The sequence below is a fragment of the Gymnodraco acuticeps genome, unplaced genomic scaffold (assembly GCF_902827175.1).
Source record: "Gymnodraco acuticeps unplaced genomic scaffold, fGymAcu1.1, whole genome shotgun sequence".
NCBI classification, from domain to species: Eukaryota; Metazoa; Chordata; class Actinopteri; order Perciformes; family Bathydraconidae; genus Gymnodraco; species Gymnodraco acuticeps.
In genome coordinates, this window is record NW_022990908.1 from 33,656 (window position 1) to 57,420 (window position 23,765).

The 23,765-nt window shown below is 42.2% G+C and overlaps 2 protein-coding genes and 1 long non-coding RNA gene across 3 annotated transcripts; 1 reads left to right on the plus strand and 2 right to left on the minus strand.

Moving 5' to 3' along the window:
* Positions 1–7,457: 7,457 nt before the first annotated feature.
* Positions 7,458–14,134, minus strand: LOC117557887 (low choriolytic enzyme-like). Its single transcript, XM_034233878.1, has 10 exons — positions 14,083–14,134; positions 10,454–10,545; positions 10,300–10,369; positions 9,676–9,739; positions 9,431–9,586; positions 8,407–8,527; positions 8,142–8,320; positions 7,888–7,969; positions 7,650–7,774; positions 7,458–7,568 (listed from the first exon to the last, which is right to left on the minus strand). Coding segments are annotated over exons 1-10 (912 nt in total). The 5' UTR covers positions 14,104–14,134; the 3' UTR covers positions 7,458–7,566.
* A 1,923-nt stretch (positions 14,135–16,057) lies between these two features.
* Positions 16,058–16,928, plus strand: LOC117557869. The gene is made up of 4 exons (XR_004570761.1): positions 16,058–16,133; positions 16,233–16,350; positions 16,564–16,642; positions 16,843–16,928. It is a non-coding gene; the product is annotated as an uncharacterized LOC117557869 (long non-coding RNA).
* Positions 16,929–19,199: 2,271 nt separating this feature from the next.
* LOC117557895 (low choriolytic enzyme-like) lies at positions 19,200–22,662 on the minus strand. Its single transcript, XM_034233895.1, has 9 exons — positions 22,579–22,662; positions 22,425–22,494; positions 21,801–21,864; positions 21,556–21,711; positions 20,532–20,652; positions 20,267–20,445; positions 19,583–19,664; positions 19,345–19,501; positions 19,200–19,295 (listed from the first exon to the last, which is right to left on the minus strand). Exons 2-9 carry the CDS (start codon positions 22,491–22,493, stop codon positions 19,200–19,202), a joined length of 924 nt encoding a protein of 307 aa, XP_034089786.1. The 5' UTR covers position 22,494; positions 22,579–22,662.
* Positions 22,663–23,765: the final 1,103 nt, after the last annotated feature.

Below are 23,765 nucleotides of genomic sequence, written 5' to 3' on the forward strand. Positions count from 1 at the left end.
GGCTTGTATTTTTCGGGTAGGCTAATCCCCGCATAACCATCGCTATCATTAGTCCCTCACTCGGTGCTTCTCCCGCGCTCCTGAGTGCCGTAATGATCTGCTCAGCTCGGATAATGTACTCTGTTACCGTCTCATTATCAGCTTTCTTCAGCGCAGTCATGGTTATATACAAGGTGACGATCCTGGGTCTGCCTTTTCCAATATAGTGCTCCCTTAATATTCTGAGACTTTCTCGGCCCTTGTCCTTAGTGTCTCTGAATATCAGGCCTAAACTGGTATTGTCAAGTAGCGGCGCTAACTTACAATAGGCGTCAGCATTGAGCCCTCAGTGCCGCGGTCAGCTCTCCAGCGGGTGCTCGAATGATGGTATCATTCAATCCCACTCCGTGCATGCAACACAGCATCCTCTCTTCCCAGAGCTCATACTCTTCTGCTTTCCCGTCAAACGTGGGCCACTTGCTCTTCCTCGTGGTTCTATTCGCCATGGCTTTTTCGCTTGTAGCTTCAGTAGCTTAGCTTAGGTCCTCGTTAGCTTAGCTTTAGCTTCCCTCGGTTCTCCCGATGCTAAACTAGCTACTCCTATGCTAACCGTGCTAACAGGCAATCTTCTCGCCTTGTTATCGCACGTGCGCTTCGAACTGTAGAATAATTCATCGCATCTGGGCCCATAACCTGTTAGCAGATTTAGACTTAAACCTTTTGTCTCCTCCAGCAGAAAGGTGAATAATCTCAGCAGTTCAAGTTTAGCCATACATCACGGCGTTATTTATTATAGGCACACATCTCAAGAGGCTTGAGGACTGAGAGAGAAGGGGCGTGACTTCCAACGGTTTTATACCCCAGGTAGTGACATCACAATCATGTGGTACAGCCCTAACCAATGAACACAGTTAGTAGTCGCAGCTACTTACATAAACAATATATGGTACACAGTATTACATGGAGTCATACACTATATATGTCTGTATGTTATATCTCAACAGTGTACCATGCTCAAAGTTTATTGGAAGGCCTGCCGAAAGAAGAGGGTCTTAACCCTCCAGACACAAACCAGACACAAACTGGCTGAACTCAGGCAGCTATTCATGAACGGTAAGGCAAGCATATTATGCTTTTCTGAGACCAAATTGGACAATTCCATTACAGATTCAGAGATTGAAATTGAAGATTATCTTGTAGTGAGAAGGGACAGGGACGTGAATGGAGGTGGTGTCTGCATGTACATACATAAAGACACCAATTTCAAAAACCGAACTGACCTGCATCATGAAAATATTGAATCTGTGTGGGTTGAAATTCTTTTTGACAATGCTAAATCTGTAATAGTCGGGACAATCTATAGACCACCGGAACAGAGTGACTTTTATGATACATTAGATGGGTGTTTGGCTGATGTGGGGGATGTAGAGACAATTATTATTGGAGACTGGAACACGGATATGCAACGTAAAGACACGTCCGTCTTCAAGTCCTTCAGTAGGATTTGTGATCTGCACGGCTTCAGCCAGCTAATCACCCAACCCACCCGGGTATGTGAAACAACACAAACTACCATTGATCTCATTCTGACCTCTGACAAGTCCAGGATCTCCAGTAAAGGGGTTATAGCATGCGGGTTAAGTGATCATTATATGATATTCTGTACCCGCAAAAAGCTAAAACAAAGGGCCGGCTGTCACAAAACAGTCATATCTAGAGACCTCAAAAACTACTCTAGCGAGGCCTTTAACCTAGAACTGGAGAGCCTGGACTGGTCAGATGAGCTCAGTGGTACACAAGTTGAAGAAACATGGCTTGGTTTCAAAAACAAATTCTCTGCAATACTCAATGATTTGGCCCCCCTAAGAACAACCAGGGTAAAAAATCGCGCTGAGCCGTGGATGCACTCCGGCATATTGACCGCCATGAAAACCAGAGACAAAAAATGCTCTGAGTTTCATAAAAGTCAGTCAATGCTTTCCAAAAGCACGAGCAGTGAACTCCAGGCCCACGTGACTGAACTCAAAATTGAAAGAAACAGACTAAGAAATGACGTAAGCTCCATGATCAAAACTGCCAAAAAGAATTTCATCAATATCAAAACTGAGGAAAACAAAAATAAACCCCGTGAACTTTGGAAATTACTCAATAACCAGCTTGGCTGCAGTAAAAAACTCAAAACGAAATTTTCTAACTTAAACATAAAGACAGATAACAGGCTCATCACAGACGAACTGGATGTGGCCAAGTACTTGAACATTTTTTTCACAAACATAGCCACAACTCTTGTAAATAAATTACCCTCCCACTCAGGGCTTTTTGGAGTAGATCACATCATGACCTACTACAAAAACCTAGGGGTACGCAAAGATGATTTCAGTCTAGCAAGGGTAACAACAGCAGAGGTACTCATTAAACTGAGCGCCCTCCAACCTAACAAGGCCACTGGCCACGACAATATCCCCTCCAAATTCCTCAGAGACACAGCAACCACCATCTCACCAGTCATAGCTCACATAATTAACCTCTCCATAAAACAGGGAAAAGTACCCAAAGACTTCAAAATTGCAAGAGTAACCCCCCTGCACAAAAAGGGCAGCAAATTGGACCCAGGCAACTACCGCCCTGTTTCTATACTTACCTCCATCTCGAAAGTCATGGAAAAAATAGTATATGAACAGGTCGAAAAGTACCTCGCGGAAAAGAAACTAATCTATGAATTTCAATCTGGCTTTAGAACATCCCACTCCACTGACACATGCCTTCTTTATTTGAGCGACCACATCAAACAAGAGGTGGACGAGGGCAAGTACTGCGGCATGGTGATGCTGGACCTACAAAAGGCTTTCGACACTGTCAATCACCCCATTCTGATTGACAAGCTAAAAGCAATTGGTTTTGATAAACTATCGGTGAGCTGGATGCAATCCTACCTGGAGGGGAGAGAACAGATGGTGGAGGTAAACGGTACTCTGTCCCCCCCCCCCTCCCAGTGAGCTGTGGTGTTCCACAAGGAAGCATATTAGGTCCGTTACTGTTCCTAATTTATGTAAATGACATGTCATCAGCATGTGACTGCAACTTTTTCCTGTTCGCGGACGACTCAGCCCTGCTGGTCTCTGGCAGGAACAGGTTGCAGGTTGAAAAAACCCTCAGCTCCGAGCTCGGCAGAATCTGCACCTGGCTCGCCGATAATAAATTATCATTACACCTGGGTAAAACAGAGTCCATTCTCTTCGGTTCGAAACATAATCTCAGCAAATCCGACGACTTCTCAGTTGCAGTGGGCGACATTATTGTCACAAGTAAGAAGGAAATTACATACCTAGGATCTATTCTTGAGGCAAACCTCTCCTGTGACAAAATGGCATCCAATGTAATAAAAAAAGTCAATCAAAGAACTAGATTCCTATACCGGATCTCCTCTCTGGTAAACAAAAACACCCTGAAAACTCTGGCAGGAGCACTCATTCAAGGGTACTATGACTATGCTTGCACGTCATGGTACCATAGCACCTCCAAGGCGCTAAAAATAAAACTTCAAACATCGCAAAATAAACTGGTCAGACTACTGCTTGACCTTTCATCTAGAACCCACCTCACCTCTGCCCACTTTGACAACCTAGGATGGCTTAGAGTAGACGACAGAGTACAGCTACTTGCAATGGGCCTGGTCTACAAGATCCACTACACCTCTATGGTACCCATGTACATGTCAAAATTCTTCCCAAAGGTCAAGGAATACCATGATCATAACACCAGAGGGAGCTCCACAAATCATGTGAAACCCAGATTTGGCACAAAAAAGGGGGAATACACGTTTCGCAATTATGCCACATCAAGGTGGAACGCTCTTCCCACAACTGTAAAGGAAAGTAAAACTATACTTACCTTCAAAACCTCTCTTAAAGAGCACCTTTGGGGGAGAGCATTGCAAAACTGGCCCCGGTAATGGTACAAATCTCAACCTGTCATTCAATGGACAGCTTCCCCCCCATCTATGTATATACTCGCATTTTAGACTCTGTTACTAACTGTATATCTGTAGACTTGGTATGTCTTAAATGTCCGGTTAGGATGTATTAGAACGAAATCTAAAATGAAAATTGTAAATAAGCAATCTGTATGTAAAAAACCACCTGTATGTAAATTGTAAATAAGCCATCTGTATGTCTTATATGTCTTAAATGACATGATGAATTGGAAATGGGGGACCCTGATGTAAACAAGACGAAAGTCTTTCTCTGGTCTGCATCCCCTTAACAATTGTATGTTTTGAGCTGTACTGTACTGTACCCAATATACAAGCTGTTAATAAACGTTTCAATCAATCAATCAATCAACCTCTTAAGCCCCAAGCCTGTTTTTCAGGTTTCAGGCTCGAAAATGACATTCCCAGAACAAATGACCATATCTTCCCTTCTAAAAGGGTTAAATTAATAATATTTTTTCTCAAAGTAATGATAAACCTGTAAGTTGTATGTAGAAAAGTCAGAATCAATATAGATGTTTTTTATTTTAAAGAAAATTCAGATTGAACATGGTAAAAAACTGTAAATTATAGTGTCTGTCCAAAAAATATGTTGTACTTATAGTGAAAACTCACCTTGGATGATGGGTTAGTAGACTAAAAGCTTTAGGAATCCAAAGCACAACATATAATAAGTACCCTGTATCAAGATTGATGCAAAACAAGTGATATTTGACCTTTGTAGACACCGGTTTTGAAGACCTCAGTGGAAGGGGCAGATATCAGCTGATCTGGGAGGGAGTTCCAGAGGGCAAATGAGCAGAAAGATCGGTCTCCCATTGTTCGGAGACGTGTGCGGGGGACCATTCAGGGCTTTGTAAGTGAGGAGCAGAACCTTAAACTGGATCCTGTAGTGGACTGGGAGACAGTGTAGTTGTGCAAGTATGGGGGTTATGTGTGCGGACCTTTTTGCACTGGTGAGAACTCTGGCTGTACTGTTCTGGACAAGTTGTAGGCGGTTGATGGATTTGGCTGGGAAACCGGAGAGGAGTGCATTGCAATAATCTAGTCTTGAGAAGACAAGTGCATGAACCAGTTTTTTGGTGTCATCAATTGAGAGTGAGGGCTTCAGTTGGGAAATGTTTTTCAGGTGAAAGAAGGAGGTCTTGGTGGTATGTTTAATGTGGGCTTGGAAAGGCAGAGTGGGGTCAAACCTTACACCGAGGTTGGTGACAACAGAAGAGAGAGAAAAGAGCTGACGATGGTCAGCTCTTTTCTCTCTCCTCTGTTGTCACCAACCTCGGAGGGACTGATGTTGGCGGCCTTGGCAAGCTGGTCGGTGGTGCCTATCAGGATTGCCTCCGTCTTGCTGCTGTTGAGCTGGAGGTAGTTGGTGGTCATCCAGGAGCGGATGTCTTCCAGGCAGGTGTTTAATGTTTGGATAGTATTGATGGTATTGGGTTGTGTTTTGATATAGACCTGGGTGTCGTCAGCATAGCAATGGAAGTTGATGTTATGTTGTCTGATGATATGACCCAGAGGTAATAGATAGATTAAAAACAGGATCGGCCCCAGCACTGAGCCCTGTGGGACTCCGCATGTCACTGCGGTGTTGTCAGACCTGGAACCCCCCAGAGACACCTGGAACTTCAGGTTGGTGAGGTAGGAGGAGAACCACTTCAGAGCCGTGTCCGTCACCCTGGTGTAGGTCTCGAGGCGGTGGAGGAGGATGGTATGGTCTACTGTGTCGAAGGCTGCACTCAGGTCAAGTCGGACCAGGATGCTGGGTGACCCAGAGTCGGCTGCCATCAGCAGGTCGTTGGCTACTTTTATTAGGGCTGTTTCTGTGCTGTGTCTCATACATTTTATTTTCAGTCAGATGAGACCTACCATGGCAGGTATCATCAGGGGTCAGGGCCGCTCGGACACGGCGTGTCCCGGCGGGCCCCCCCTCGACGAGAGCCTGGCGGCCCATCTGCTTCCGCAGGCAGCTGGTTGGGCGGAGGGAAAGAAACCTCTGCCCCTGCGGCAACACCTTAGAATATTTGGATAAAATGTTCAGGCTCGGGCACAGATGGCGGCTGCGGCGAATAATCTCGGCGTGTTGGGTGTCTCCCTGATTACCCCTCAGACGGACACCCCCGCCCTCCCGCCTCAGGACGGGAGCGATTATCCGGACCGCTGCATTGGTCAGATGAATAATCTGATCCATGGGGTGGCTGCCGCAGCGGGGCGGGTGATGTCCTTGGCCACAGTGGCGTTACGCCCTATCCAAGAAGGACCGAGAGGATCTCCTTGGAGGCCCCGTGTCCACGGAGGGGCTTTTCGGGTCGATAACATCGGTCACTCAGCGCTTTAGCCGTCTAGAGGAGGAGAGGGTGCCGCTTAGCCGCATGCTACCGCTGGCTCTTCCTCAGGCGCCACAGCGCGCTCCTCTACGGGCTTCCCTGCAAGCGAGGGAGTGCAGCGCGATGGCGAGACGAAGGGAGAGGCGCCGGCACGGAGCTCCCGTGCCCGCGGCGCCCTCCACCTCTTTGGCCCACCCCGTGGAACCAAAGCTGTCATTTGAATGGCGGTCAATACAAATTTTGAAGTTTTTGCCAATCCGATCAGAAATTTAAGAAAACCGTGGATTTTTGGATATTCAAAGAGCCCGATTACAATGGCCAGACAGGCAAACAATTACATTAAATCATTGGTAATCGACGATCGGGCTCGATATATGGTTAAATATAGCAGTAGGTGATCGATATCCATAGATGAGAGTAACATCTATGTCACTTTACGGCCCTGCCCACTTTTGGGGGAAACAACGCTGTCATTTGAATGGCGATCAAGCCTGAAGCCACAGAGCTCTTCTTTTACTATCCTTTTTTCTTATAGGAAGTACAGAAACACGTAACTCTGGATGTGTTTTAATGTTTGAGATGCAATAAATGACATATTATCTTATCTTAACAGAACTACGCCTATATTGCGTACAGCGCCCATAAACTATGCCCCCCCCCACAAATCAGGTAAGTTGAAGTGCCCCAGGGAGGGGAGGTGGGGTCAAGTGTCACTGACTGACAATTTTAGTGCCCTGGTTGATAGAAATTCAGAGTTTTGTTTTTGGCAAAATGTCAGAAATGAAAAACTGTTGTGCATTTTTCAATTCAAAATTATAAAAGCCAAGTCTCTCTTTATAGATGTCAAAATGAACCTGGACTCCCCCTGCGTTCAGCTCACATATGAATGAATATATAATATGTCTTCTTCCAGACTATTTGAAGGCAGAAATCCAAAATAAACATTGATGTGGTTATTTTAATAATTTTGTAGAATCTGTAGAATTATCCCACATTTACAAAAAGTTATCTTTAGCTAATGCTGAATTTGAAAAATGTAGACATTGAATTTCAGAAAATGTGTAATAATAACACCAAATATGTATTATATACAAATGAATAGGCTTAGCTGTTCAGAAAAAAACTAAAACCAATGAATGAAAAATGAAAAGAAAACGTGGTACGTTAAAGTAACTTTATTGTGATGATTGACTCTGCAGCTTCTGTTGTTGATAGAGCTTCAGGAGACAGTATTCCTCTGATCCTGAGTCAGCACACATGGACAGCTTCCTCTGTAACAGTGAGAGGAGGGTTAGGTCAAAATGAGTGTGTAGTACAGACACAAGTGATAATGTGGTCATGTGGACACTCACAGCACTGGTAGAGAGTGTTGAGTCTGGCCTTATCATTGCGGCTCATCTCCTTAGCGTTGCCAAAGGACACGTTGGCGTTAGGGATGGGGACCATGGTGGGCTGGCCATTCTTGGAGAAGGCAGTCCTACAAGAGGACAGAAAGCAGTTACAGTGAGCCACACACACACACACACACACACAAACACACACACATGCACACACATAATCAAACACACTGTGACTTCATGTTGTTCTCACCTGAAGTACTGCATGACAGAGTTGTAGTCATAGGGAGTGCCCTGGTTCAGGGTGGAAATCTTGTTGAAGTTGTGCTCCATACCTAGAAACGATACATTAAAGAAATGTGTAATTACTTTGGTTTGAATTCACTTTTACACAGGATAGAATCCAGCTGCTGAAGAAAATCCATCTACATCTGAATACTTGTCTTCCGTTTACCGGCTCTCCTCTCTCCTCTTTTAATCATTGTGAATAACAAACAGCTCCATTACCAGACACGACGTTCTGCAGCAGGACTCTGATGTGGTTGTCTCTGTCAGAGCGGGTCTGCTCGTGGTTGAAGCCCAGAGCGTGGAGCAGCTCGTGCTGGATGGTGTGATGGTAAAGACATCCGCTGCGGGCCAGAGACACCACCTGCTTTCCACCACGACGGCCGACAAAGGACCAGCAGCTGGACAGAGTGAGAGGTGAGTTAAAGGACACTGAGGTGTGAGGAAAGCTTTGGTCTCCAACTCTTTGACAACATCAATTTCTCACCCATTCTGGGACTCGATCTGCAGCCAGTCACGGTCGTTGCTCCTGCTGGGTCTGAAGCGGATGCAGGAGAAGGAGGAGAAGGACTCCAGTCCACGGGTGATGATGGCCCTCTCGCGGGAGGCTGGGAGGAGCATAGCACACAATATTTAGCTTATTTAAGAGCTTTTATTTTCTTGAAATTACATCACAGGTATGCTCACTACAGCAGATATTCTTTCAAATGGAGTGTAACAACAATTCCTGAAGGTTTGCATTATTTAGTGCCTACAAACCCATACATGGTCAAATGAGACAGGAAACATGGGATTCAACAAAACCATTCAGATTTGCCTCCCTTCTACATTACATGCAGGTTCAGTACTGAATATCTCCATCCAATTTATCCATAATTTTAAGCCAATCAGAGCAGGTTTGTGTTTATACAAACTTAAAGAGACAGGCGCTAAAACGAGTCATTTCAGATGGAGAGTGAACGTAGGTATTTACAGTCAGACATTAAGAGAGACAGATTATATGTTTTTTCAACAATAAAACATGTAATCATGTTCTAGTAGAAACCCCAAATTTAGGAATGCATCTAAAAATCAGCATTTTATGTGCCCTTTAATTGAGTTATGTCTAGTTATTTAGAGTCATTTATCCCTGATAGTGATTCCAGTTTAAATGAGAGGAGTTTCTGTTTGCTTGTTTAACGCATTTGTTGGCGTAGGAGAATAAATAAATTACATAAATAACTGTAATGATACTCCTAATTCAAAGGGTCTTCCCACCTTGGTGATATCATTTTTGTTTCTGAATCCTTATTATGTTTGACCTTTCTAATCAGTTTTTATTTGTAGTCTGTCATGTCATGACTCCATGGTTCCTGGCTTAGTGGACCGATTACAGTGTTGTATATGAACCCTTCTCCCCTCAGTCTCACTCTCAAGCCTTTTTATAAGAGATGCTGCTACAGGAAGCTGCATTAAAAGTGGAAGCCTACAGGATACAGACAGACATTTTAGCCTGGCTGTGTGAGACTTACAGAAGTTGTTGGTGATGTAATAAGGAATGTAGACCTTTCCATCACTGTTCTTTAGCCACTTGCAGCCACGGCTGGTGCAGGGGTCGGCGTTTCTCTCTGCCTCGTTGTCGATGGCGATGTCCAACTCAGTCAGGATGGGCCCATTGTCGGAGCGAACTGAAACACATCACACAGCATCTTAAACTCCTTCTGAGGATATACTGATAGAAGACGAGGAGCATGGAGGTGCAGCAGCTCACACTCACCCAGATCTTTGTTGGCTCTCTCCAGAATTTCAGACACAGAAAGCTCCTCTGATTCCTTCTCTGCAGAGAGACATCAACAACACCATTTTATTTTGTGTAAAAACACAGCAGCACAAACTGTGCATGTAAAGACTTGAGGTCTGATCATTAGAACAGATACATACCTGCCTGCAGGTTCAGCGTGGGATTAGAGGAGAGAAGACAAACACGGTTTAAATTACAGCTAAAACTTAACAGAACAATATTTTTATAAAATAACCACTGTGTCTTAAGGCACGCCACTACAGGCAAAAACATAATTTGTTATACGCTGTATGGGCTATTTTGCTTATTTCAGACTAGTTGTGGAATCCAAAATTCACATTAATAGGTTTTTTTTTGTTTGACAAAATTATTTTCGTGCAGATCAGGTATCATCATCTGTGACAAACTTCTCTTAAAAAACTAAAAAGTAGTGCATAGATCATACATAATGGTCAGCTCAGCAGATTTAAAAAAAATTATAAAACGCATCTCCCAGCAGATGGGAAGATGAGTGGCTTCATATAATATACAAGAATCCTTTCATCAAACATGCATTTTAACATGAAATATGAGCAGATACCACCCTGCCATTGCTCCTACCTCAGTGTCGGCCCAGCAGCAGGCAGACAGCAGCAGCAGAGCGAGAGCGGAGAACCTGAAGACAGACATCCTGCAAGACACACACAGCTTCACTCAGCGCACAGACACACACAGAGGAATAAACACACTGAAACAAAGTGCACAATGAACTCACCTTGGATCCTTGGTGTGGATTAGTGCAGAGGAGGTCTCTCGCCAGCTTTTTATATACGTTCGGCTGTGTCTGTCAGTCCAAATATGGAGTATCTGAGTACAGCAAGTCACAGAATCAGCTAAACTCACAGGCTTATCTGCAATGTACAGTATGTTCTATACATATACAGGTGGGAAATGAACAGCTGTCAACAATTCAGTTGTCAGCATTTAAGTATATGTATGAAATGAGAATGTCTACGAAAGAATAACCTGCAATTACACAATTACATTAACTGTGCATTTTTCCATTGCAGACAGATCAGTTAATTAAATCTCAACATATTTCCCTAAAGGTTCATATAAAACTAAACCGCATTAGTAGTTCTGTTATAAAAACAAATATTGAAGAGAATAAATGTTTATAATAATAATTGCAAATGATATTTATTGCTACGGTTAAAAGAGGCTGGATGATATTGTAACATTCCCAAAATGTTTCTGCATCTGAAAGTTGTTTGTGTGCTGTTCTGTGTTTATTGGACACACCTGGACTCTGATTGGACAATACATTGATAATAGAGGCATACTGTGAATAGCAAAGGCATATTATCTTGGGCAAAATATAACACTCTTCATGGTTAGGAAGTATTTTCTGCATATTTAATAATGTATCTATCTACATTGCCCATTGTCTGGGCCCCTATCTCAAGATTCCAATAGCTTATTGGGTTTCCCATTTCCCATTTCTCCATTATGTCTTATGATTGATCTTATATTTGGATTTAAACTTGTGTATAAATAAATACAATTAAATGAAGGGATATTTAATTTTTCTGTTGTGAGGGAAAGGTCGGTTCAGTAAATGAAATTAGACATGCGTTTTATTAAACTGTTAATATAAATCCAGTACCATGCTGTCATGAACGCGCGGTGTTGTTACGTGTACGCAAATTCACGTGCTTAATGTGAACGAGCCTTTTGGGCGGCGTGGTCAAAGTTGCGCATGCGCTATGAGCGCACATACGGGTACTTCTCAGGCATGCCGGGTAATCTGTGACGTTTCGCTCTCTCAAAAGTTGGGCCATTTTGTCATCATGCGCTAATGAGCAACTCTCATAGGAATGAATGAGGCCCCGCCTCCCACGCTGTATCCAGTTCTTATTATACATCCATGGGCTGCTTCTCAGGTCGATTAAATGAAATCCTTGCTTCCCTCACTTGCGTCGTTTCCCTGCGTTTAGTCCCTCCCACCAGGGAAGCATGGAGGGACGCAAGGAAACCACGAGAAGCAGGGAAATGAGTTTTAAGAGCAATGGGACGTCCTTTCCTCCGGAGCGTGAGGTGAAGCAACGTCCGTTTGTGATGACGCTGCACAGCTGTTCGTCTGGCAGCAGCCAGCTCTGTACCCATTATTTCCACAAACACCCCCGCCTCTGTTAGTGCACATTTACTGACATAAACATTAGTATCATCTGTTGTAGATCCAAATACATGAAATAAAATAAGAAGTCATTCTCAAAAAAGATAAACGCCATTCTTAAAATGTATTTAAACGAACAATTTGATTAATATTGATTAGAGTGCACAATAGGAATACAATTATTCAGAGAACAAAAACAGATATGTTATCTATCAAAACCCAGTTAGATTAACATTCATTGGATTGCACACTTTGTTTGTTTGTGTGGAGCAAATTAATATTTTAAATAGTACTTAATGAATGACTGAATGGAAATGACAATAAATGAAAATGTGAAACGAAAAAAGCGATCATGAAAATGTTTCCAATAAATTAATAAAATTATTTTTGACCACTTTGTTGTTCAGATATATCTCATATTTGTAACTAAATGATACATTAATTGAAACAAAACACGGTATAAACTGAGGAGTGAGTCCCGTGAGGTTCATGTATTTTCTTCACTCCGCTGGGGTATTGCTCTCATGTCAAGAAGCATCAGATCAGTGCATGCACTGCCTCGTCCAATCAGTGAGCGATACACAGTAAGGGGGCGGGATGAGTATCTGAGGATTTCATCGGAGGATGGTCTGGTGGTTCCTCGGTTATCGCTCCTCCATGATCGCTCCTCGCTCCTCGGTCCTCCGGCAGAAATAAGAGCCATGGGACGGTACTCAAGATGGCGCAGGCAAATCAACTTCCGGTGAGACCGAGGACCGAGGAGCGAGGAAATGAAAATAGTCGACCTGAGAAGCAGCCATGATGGTCTGCAGCGGTGCTGATTTGAGACCGGTCTCTAATGGCGCGTTTCCACTGCAGCGGGGTAGCCCCGTTTAAGCGTCCCTAAGCGTCCTCGCTCTGGCCTCGGGCTGCCTCGCTGGCCGGCCCAGGCCGTGGCGCATTTCCATTACAGTTTAGGACCTGGGGTAGCAACGCAGTATAGGCGGGGCGATCGGCTTTGTTTTTGTTCACATTTCGAGTTGTTCCGTCGAGCTCCCGCTGGATTTGATCATCCTCAATGAGATGTAGGAACGTCGTCACCTCCTCGGTCGACCACGGTGTGCTTTTCTTATTAGACGTAGCCATTTTTGTAGCTCATCCGTTTACAAAATGATGTTTATAAAAATGCTGCAAGCTTGCTTCTAGATATATATGCGACGCTAGGGATGAACTCGCGCGCAATCTTGTGACGATTCTCTCTGACCAATCAGCAGTCGAGAGTGTTGACGTCACTAGTTCAGCCCTGGCCCTGTTCTGAGGGAACCACGATTTTATGAGACCGGAAAAAGAGGGAAAAAGTACCCGCTGGCCGGTACTAGGCTATATGGAAACGCCACCAAAAACCGGCCTGGCCGCTTGAGGACGGTTAAGGACGCTTAAACGGGGCTACCCGCTGCAGTGGAAACGCGCCATAAGAGGCTTCTCAATACTCAAATTTCCCCTCCTCGACTCCCCTCCTCGGTTCCCCTCCTCGAGACTTAGACCCGCCCACAGGAGATGCGAGCGGAGGACCGAGGAGGGGAAGCAGCAGACGTTTAAAGAAATGAGAACTCCTCTCCTCTGAGCGGTCATTTTAAAGAGACGTCCATTCATTATTAGTGGCAACAGCTGCATCAGCTGTCGAGTGTTTTGTCATAGCGCTGTATCTCTGTTAGATTAGCTGAACATTGTTCCCCCACATATTTAATTTGAATTAATTGAGAGTGCGGTATAATGAGACAATAACAGGCTACATATGCGGACACACACACACAAATATATTTATATAAATATATACAATTTAAAGTATGAGAGCACTCTCATAATAACGTAACACAATCAGAGACTGGATATATCCCCCCCCCCCCCCTCTCTCTGGTCGCTGAAATGGGGAATTGAAATTACGGGCCAAAAGTTGTATTTACAAGTAGGCCTATTAAAAGTAAGCAGAGGACACCAAACCAACTGAGACCCGTCTGTCCGCCGCATTTACGCACTGTACAACACACACCTACACACTGTACCACACACACCTACAGCTCCAAAAGCACAAGCCGTTGTGTATTTTATTATGTGAAGCAATGGTCTTAGAAAAATATCGACTCTTTGTTTGTAGATATCTACTAAACTACAGCAAATAAAGAGAGTAGGCCTGCTATACTGAGTGATATATATTATACACACTGCTCTGCTTTCTGCATGGACCTTACAGCTGTTCTCTCTGGAAACATTGCGACGCGATGAAAGCAGTTTCTAAAATAATATCCAGGGGATGCATGCATAGCTATCATTGGCTGAGATAAGTCCGGCCGTGCGTCACGCCTCCACCGTTCCCGGAAATGCGTCCGTGGAGGAGCCGTGGAGGAACCATCAGTGTATCCTCGGTTATAGCTCCTCCAGAGAGCCTCCTCGACGCTCGATGCTCGGTCCTCGGTGTGCATTTAGAGAAATTAGATGTCCTTCAAAATGGCGCGCTGAAATTCATTTCCGGGTCACTACCGGAGGACCGAGGACCGAGGAGTCGAGGAGGGGAAATTTGAGTATTGAGAAGCCTCTCTAGTCTCTACCTGACCGGAGTCACGCTGTGTGTGTCCGTCAGGAAACACGCTGTTTACAAGTAGTTCCAGCAAACATCCACTGATCAATTGCGATGTTAACAACCTCATGATAACCTCATATGTTTTTAACTTAGGATCATACCTGTGTTTAGTCTAGAAAAAGGTAAATGTGTGCATTTTATTATAAAGTTGTGTATATTTACAGACCGTTGCAAAAACTAAGAAGCTTATAAACATCAGGTTTAAAACTAAAAGAGCTTTGAAACACAATGAAAGATGTTTGGAGTTTTATTTGAGTTATTCATTTAAACTTTTTGTCTAAGAGATGCTGATTTGAAACCGTTGTTACATACAGTTACGGCATTTCCTGTTTCTGCCGGAGAGAGGGGAGGCCGTCCCAAAGCTTGCTGCTGTATTTACTCCCTCCATCTGACAGGAGGGAGCCTCGTTGAGCTGCGAGTGTGGCTACAGACGGAGTTCACTCCATCACGGAGGAGTATAGGGTCGAGGGAGTGGTTTGGGATTGGGCCTAAATCACCTGATTGGGTTTGTCTGACCCCGGAAGGGCACATTTTTTTGCATATGTTATTTGCTCCATGTGGTGGATATCCCACGCTCTCTGAATCCAGCAGTTATAGGTGGGCGTTTCTGTTTTCAACCATTTAATGATGCACTTCAGGGCCGCTGTCAATACAATTCTTAATAGATATGTCTTAGACCTCCCTTCTAGACCCTCAGGTAAAACTCCCAGTAGATCCACAATCGGATTTAGAGCTAGATTTAACTAAATTAAAAAAATACACACGTTCTCATGCAACTTCCTGTATGAAGTCGTGTAATATGTAATTTTATTTTTGAAATAATGTTTTGTATTCTCATAGGTTGTTCCAGTACAATAGAGACGACTAATATGTTGAAGCTCTCTTAACTTTGAAAGATTGCATTTAAAAACACTCAAAAGCAGCGCCTCTGTTCAGAAACTGTCACCTTTATCGTGTGCAATACCAATCACACTGTAAACGCTGCCATTATTTGAAAATAAGTTACAATGAACACAGTTGATATTTAGGTTTAAAAATAACCACATTATGTCCAGAATAGTGAACTGACCCCTTAATGTTAAAAAGACAAATGATGACTTTATGTCTTAATGTTAACTGATTTGAAATGTATTGAATGTGTTAAATGTTATATATTTTGTAATACAATGTGCATAGGTTTGTTACGTGTCAAAGTAAGAGGCATTGTATCTAGTAATTTGGGACAAAGAGCACAAGACCCACAAGGGATGCTATTAACAAAATCAATTTCATGGTGTATAACAAGCCTGATTTTTAGTATAAATTAGCTGGCAAGGGGACCAGTCAGCATCCAGCTCTCTCAGAAACACCACTGCTCTCCAGGAAGAAACCTGCTCCGTATCAACATGAAGACTCTGCTGCTGGCCTCTGCTCTCTTTGCAGGACTCTTTGTCTCTCTGGCTGCCGTCCCTGTTCCTACTCCTGCTCCTTATCATGCCTTCTGCAAAACAATGTGGTGAGTTGGGATCGCTGATCTGGTTCTTGTAGCTTTTTGGTTTCAAGCATGAATGTGTTAAAACTGTTGCTTCTTACTTTCTAGGCTCTTTTCGATACCTTGTGCAGAAATCAGCAGTCAGCACCAAAGTAGTTGCACAGATTCAAGCCTTCACTCCTGAGTATATGGTAAGAACCACTCTTTGAATGATGTTGAAGACCATTAAAAAAAGGACATACATCAGATCTAGTATCATAATTTAAGTAATGAATACTTTTCTTTTTTAGCTTGGGTTAGCCACCCCTCTGACTATCAAAGCCAACCACACTTCCCTAAAGAGCCCGAGGGAGAGAACATCGGCTTCACATTGAGCCCCACGTGCTGACCGGTGGCTGCTGTGTCACTGTGAGTATCAATGACGTTAGATGGTCTTCTGCTGTGTTTAATTTTTTAGGTTCCAACTTATGGGGGCTCATAACTAAGTAGCTTCAGCTTTGTATTTATGTGTGCATTATGAGACAAAAGATCGACTCCATATATGTCTTGATAACCACCAATAAAGCATGTTATGGCAGTGTGTAACCCTTCTAATCAATGTATATCTCTTTTATTTATCAGGCAATGTCCACTTCTCTTGGATTCACCAGTCTTCTCGACGGTGGACTAAACTACTGCAACCTCTACAACCTGCTGTCAGGTGAGTTCAGGATCACATATGAAGTGTCTCCTCCACGCATGCTTTTCCTTTTTATTTCAAACAGACAGCTTTTTGGATGATCATATGCTTCTACCTTGCTTTATTCAAAGCTGAACATTGATTTTGTGATTGCTACTAAGTATTGAGCATAAGTGTCGAATGATCTATTATAATCATTTTGTGTTTATTATTGATTCTAGCGAGCGGGCTCATGACTTCATGGAGATGACCAATGAATGGGCTTGCCTGGGCTACGGACTCGCCACCTGCAAAGCCTAAAGCCCCTGTCACACTGTCCCGAAATTGACACCCGATGGACACACGAATATGGAATTGTGAATTTCGCACGAAGATGGCCCCGAACCACACACGAAGGCAACATTTACATTACATTTAAGACATACAACTGCAATGAAAGTACCAAAAACAATTATGTTACAGTAATATGATACTGTACTGATATCTTCAGACTTTGTTCTTTACTTTATCCGTCGTTATATTTAGAAAATATTACGTTTTCTCCGTAATGTTGTTTCCATAACAACAACAACTTCCTGTCAACTGTCCTTCAAAATAATATATTATATCCTTTTTAGTTTCACAGAACACAAATTGGGTTATTTACATAATATATTTACATGATTTTGTTGTGCAATAAAACAACCCGATGGACACACGATAAAGGAAATGTTCAAATTCGGCTCTGATCGTAGCAACATCGGGCCATTCGTGAGGGCATCTTAAGCCATCGTATGACCACCGGTGGAGTTTCTCAGGCTCCGGCAGCAACTTCGTGAGCGGTGGCAAAATCTTTGGCATGTCAAAAAATTGCCGAAGGACCTTGCGAAGGTTCATTTTCGTGTTGAATTCGTGTGTCAATTTTGCCCTTCGTAAGGCCATCGTGAGGGCATCTTTTTATCATCGGTGCCATCGGGCATTCGCCCCGATCAGAGTGAGGGTGAATGCACCGATGATAACACGAAGATGACACGATTTGACAAGATGCCCTCACGAGTGCCTTACGAAGTTGCCGCTCACGAAGTTGCTGCCGGAGCCTGAGAAACTCCACCGGCGGTCATACGATGGCTTAGATGCCCTCACGAATGGCCCGATGTTGCTACGATCACAGCCGAATTTGAACATTTCCTTTATCGTGTGTCCATCGGGTGTCAATTTCGGGACAGTGTGACAGGGCCTTAAGAAGCTGCACAATTGAAACTGTTTCACTACATCATGTGTTTGAATTTGACATGTATTATTTTCTCCTTAGGACGACTAATGTATGCCTCCTCTAGAAAATCTAAATAAATGGTTTTGATTGTAATAAGATTTTTGAATATGTCTATTTTTACCAGACAGTTTTAGACAGATCATTAAAAGGAAATCAAATCAAAGTTTATATATATAGCCCAATATCACAAAACACGTCTGTCGCAGTGGACTTTACATATAAAAATAGTAACATTGTAAACAATAAAATTACAGGAAAATAATTAATAGACAAGGCAGAGTGTAAAATACAAATAGAAATAAAATGAATTAAGATTAAACAAAACACAATAAAAAATACATACATGACATAGTTGTTCATCATTGGCGCAACAATACAAATGTATCGGATCATTTCTTATTATATTGCCCAATGGTAACATATACAAGGAAAACATAATGGGTCCAAGGACAGAACCTTGCGGCACTCCATGTTATACTGTGTTTTTTATGGAGAATTAATTGTGAGCATAAACAAACTAAAACTGTTCTGATAGATATTACCTAAACCAGTTTAATGCAGTACCTTTTATTCCAATTAACATGGAAATACTCCTGAGTGAAGAGACTTGTTTATTATATGAAGGAGATCTGAGGCCATGCAATGAAAAACATTTTTGAAAAAGCCTGTTGGTATAGTGTCAAGGCAGCAGGAGATGGATTTCAGATGTTGTATAATGTCCTCTAGGTCTTTGTCATTGATCAGATGGGATTGTGTGTCTTTTAATTTATTTTAAGTGGACACAGGGACAACACATTTCCTGTACCTGAGGCACTTACTGCTTGTTTGATTTTCTGAATGTTGTCAGTGAAGAAGGAAGCAATTTTAGTGCAGGCCCTGGTTGATAGAAGTTCAGAGTTTTGATTTTGGCAAAATGTCAGAAATTAAAAACTGTTGTGCATTTTTCAATTCCAAATTATAAAAGCCAAGTCTCTCTTTATAGATGTCAAAATGAACCTGGAAATTTTGTTTCGCCCCCTGCGTTCAGCTCACATATTGATGAATATATAATATGTCTTCTTCCAGACTATTTGAAGGCAGAAATCCAAAATAAACATTGATGTGGTTATTTTAATAATTTAGTAGAATCTGTAGAATTATCCCACATTTACAAAAAGTGATCTTTAGCTAATGCTGAATTTGCAAATGTAGACATTGAATTTCAGAAAATGTGTAATAATAACACCAAATATGTATTATATACAAATGAATAGGCTTAGCCATTCAGAAAAAAACTAAAACCAATGAATAAAAAATGAAAAGAAAACGTGGTACGTTAAAGTAACTTTATTGTGATGATTGACTCTGCAGCTTCTGTTGTTGATAGAGCTTCAGGAGACAGTATTCCTCTAATCCTGAGTCAGCACACATGGACAGCTTCCTCTGTAACAGTGAGAGGAGGGTTAGGTCAAAATGAGTGTGTAGTACAGACACAAGTGATAATGTGGTCATGTGGACACTCACAGCACTGGTAGAGAGTGTTGAGTCTGGCCTTATCATTGCGGCTCATCTCCTTAGCGTTGCCAAAGGACACGTTGGCGTTAGGGATGGGGACCATGGTGGGCTGGCCATTCTTGGAGAAGGCAGTCCTACAAGAGGACAGAAAGCAGTTACAGTGAGCCACACACACACACATAATCAAACACACAGTGACTTCATGTTGTTCTCACCTGAAGTACTGCATGACAGAGTTGTAGTCGTAGGGAGTGCCCTGGTTCAGGGTGGAAATCTTGTTGAAGTTGTGCTCCATACCTAGAAAAGATACATTAAAGAAATGTGTAATTACTTTGGTTTGAATTCACTTTTACACAGGATAGAATCCAGCTGCTGAAGAAATATCCCAATAACCTTTTTAATGTATTTTAGGACATACTAAGCTCTAACATACCCTATTTAATATGATGTATACAGTAAGAGAGCAAACCAGCAAATCCCAATATTTGAGAGGCTTAAAATCGCAGTTTTTGCCATATTTCATAAGAAATATTTTAATAATTAACCTGTTGTGAAAATAGTTGTCAATTATTATTTCAGTTGTTGTAGATCTTGTGATATTGTTGCCCTTGTAGTCCTCCACTATTCACTAGGGAAGCAAGAAATGACCTTCCCTAGCTTTAAAGAGCGGCAGAATGTTGTTAAGGACAATAAGCACGGCAGATTAGCAGAATTGTCTAATATCAATGTGTTTGCATGTTTGTCAGGTTGTATTTTTCACGTCATAGTACACAAAGTATCTGTATATATCAATCATTACACCTGCATGTTTGCATGCCTGCATCTGAATACTTGTCTTCCGTTTACCGGCTCTCCTCTCTCCTCTTTTAATCATTGTGAATAACAAACAGCTCCATTACCAGACACGACGTTCTGCAGCAGGACTCTGATGTGGTTGTCTCTGTCAGAGCGGGTCTGCTCGTGGTTGAAGCCCAGAGCGTGGAGCAGCTCGTGCTGGATGGTGTGATGGTAAAGACATCCGCTGCGGGCCAGAGACACCACCTGCTTTCCCCCACGACGGCCTACAAAGGACCAGCAGCTGGACAGAGTGAGAGGTGAGTTAAAGGACACTGAGGTGTGAGGAAAGCTTTGGTCTCCAACACTTTGACAACATCAATTTCTCACCCATTCTGGGACTCGATCTGCAGCCAGTCACGGTCGTTGCTCCTGCTGGGTCTGAAGCGGATGCAGGAGAAGGAGGAGAAGGACTCCAGTCCACGGGTGATGATGGCCCTCTCGCGGGAGGCTGGGAGGAGCATAGCACACAATATTTAGCTTATTTAAGAGCTTTTATTTTCTTGAAATTACATCACAGGTATGCTCACTACAGCAGATATTCTTTCAAATGGAGTGTAACAACAATTCCTGAAGGTTTGCATTATTTAGTGCCTACAAACCCATAAATGGTCAAATGAGACAGGAAACATGGGATTCGACAAAACCATTCAGATTTGCCTCCCTTCTACATTACATGCAGGTTCAGTATTGAATATCTCCATCCAATTTATCCATAATTTTAAGCCAATCAGAGCAGGTTTGTGTTTATACAAACTTAAAGAGACAGGCGCTAAAACGAGTCATTTCAGATGGAGAGTGAACGAAGGTATTTACAGTCAGACATTAAGAGAGACAGATTATATGTTTTTTGAACAATAAAACATGTAATCATGTTCTAGTAGAAACCCCAAATTTAGGAATGCATCTAAAAATCAGCATTTTATGTGCCCTTTAATTGAGTTATGTCTAGTTATTTAGAGTCATTTATCCCTGATAGTGATTCCAGTTTAAATGAGAGGAGTTTCTGTTTGCCTGTTTAAGGCATTTGTTGGCGTAGGAAAATAAATAAATAAATTCAATAACTGTAATGATACTCCTAATTCAAAGGGTCTTCCCACCTTGGTGATATCATTTTTGTTTCTGAATCCTTATTATGTTTGACCTTTCTAATCAGTTTTTATTTGTAGTCTGTCATGTCATGACTCCATGGTTCCTGGCTTAGTGGACCGATTACAGTGTTGTATATGAACCCTTCTCCCCTCAGTCTCACTCTCAAGCCTTTTTATAAGAGATGCTGCTACAGGAAGCTGCATTAAAAGTGGAAGCCTACAGGATACAGACAGACATTTTAGCCTGGCTGTGTGAGACTTACAGAAGTTGTTGGTGATGTAATAAGGAATGTAGACCTTTCCATCCCTGTTCTTTAACCACTTGCAGCCACGGCTGGTGCAGGGGTCGGCGTTTCTCTCTGCCTCGTTGTCGATGGCGATGTCCAACTCAGTCAGGATGGGCCCATTGTCGGAGCGAACTGAAACACATCACACAGCATCTCAAACTCCTTCTGAGGATATACTGATAGAAGACGAGGAGCATGGAGGTGCAGCAGCTCACACTCACCCAGATCTTTGTTGGCTCTCTCCAGAATTTCAGACACAGAAAGCTCCTCTGATTCCTTCTCTGCAGAGAGACATCAACAACACCATTTTATTTTGTGTAAAAACACAGCAGCACAAACTGTGCATGTAAAGACTTGAGGTCTGATCATTAGAACAGATACATACCTGCCTGCAGGTTCAGCGTGGGATTAGAGGAGAGAAGACAAACACAGTTTAAATTACAGCTAAAACTTAACAGAACAATATTTTTATAAAATAACCACTGTGTCTTAAGGCACGCCACTACAGGCAAAAACATAATTTGTTATACGCTGTATGGGCTATTTAGCTTTTTTCAGACTAGTTGTGGAATCCAAAATTCACATTAATAGGTTTTTTTTTGTTTGACAAAATTATTTTCGTGCAGATCAGGTATCATCATCTGTGACAAACTTCTCTTAAAAAACTAAAAAGTAGTGCATAGATCATACATAATGGTCAGCTCAGCAGATTTAAAAAAAATTATAAAACGCATCTCCCAGCAGATGGGAAGATGAGTGGCTTCATATAATATACAAGAATCCTTTCATCAAACATGCATTTTAACATGAAATATGAGCAGATACCACCCTGCCATTGCTCCTACCTCAGTGTCGGCCCAGCAGCAGGCAGACAGCAGCAGCAGAGCGAGAGCGGAGAACCTGAAGACAGACATCCTGCAGGACACACACAGCTTCACTCAGCGCACAGACACACACAGAGGAATATACACACTGAAACAAAGTGCACAATGAACTCACCTTGGATCCTTGGTGTGGATTAGTGCAGAGGAGGTCTCTCGCCAGCTTTTTATATACGTTCGGCTGTGTCTGTCAGCCCAAATATGGAGTATCTGAGTACAGCAAGTCACAGAATCAGCTAAACTCACAGGCTTATCTGCAATGTACAGTATGTTCTATACATATACAGGTGGGAAATGAACAGCTGTCAACAATTCAGTTGTCAGCATTTAAGTATATGTATGAAATGAGAATGTCTACGAAAGAATAACCTGCAATTACACAATTACATTAACTGTGCATTTTTCCATTGCAGACGGATCAGTTAATTAAATCTCAACACATTTCCCTAAAGGTTCATATAAAACTAAACCGCATTAGTAGTTCAGTTATAAAAACAAATATTGAAGACAATAAATGTTTATAATAATAATTGCAAATGATATTTATTGCTACGGTTAAAAGAGGCTGGATGATATTGTAACATTCCCAAAATGTTTCTGCATCTGAAAGTTGTTTGTGTGCTGTTCTGTGTTTATTGGACACACCTGGACTCTGATTGGACAATACATTGATAATAGAGGCATAAACTCTACTTGAAAAGTATTTAAGGTTTGTTTTGTCACCTGATTGGGTGTATCTGACCCCGGAAGGGCACACTTTTTTGCATGTTATTTTTTTCATAATGTTATTTGCTCCATGTGGTGGATGTCCCACACCCCTGGATCCAGCAGTTATAGGTGGGCGTTTCTGTTTTCAACCATTTAATGGTGATGCACTTCAGGGCAGCTGTCAATACAATTCTTAATAGATATGACTGAGACCTCCCTTTTAGACCCTCAGGTAAAACTCCCAGTAGATCCACAATCGGATTTAGAGCTAGATTTAACTAAATACAAAAATACACATGTTCTCATGCAACTTCCTGTATGAAGTCGTGTAATATGTAATTTTATTTTTGAAATAATGTTTTGTATTCTCATAGGTTGTTCCAGTACAATAGAGACGACTAATATGTTGAAGCTCTCTTAACTTTGAAAGATTGCATTTAAAAACACTCAAAAGCAGCGCCTCTGTTCAGAAACTGTCACCTTTATCGTGTGCAATACCAATCACACTGTAAACGCTGCCATTATTTGAAAATAAGTTACAATGAACACAGTTGATATTTAGGTTTAAAAATAACCACATTATGTCCAGAATAGTGA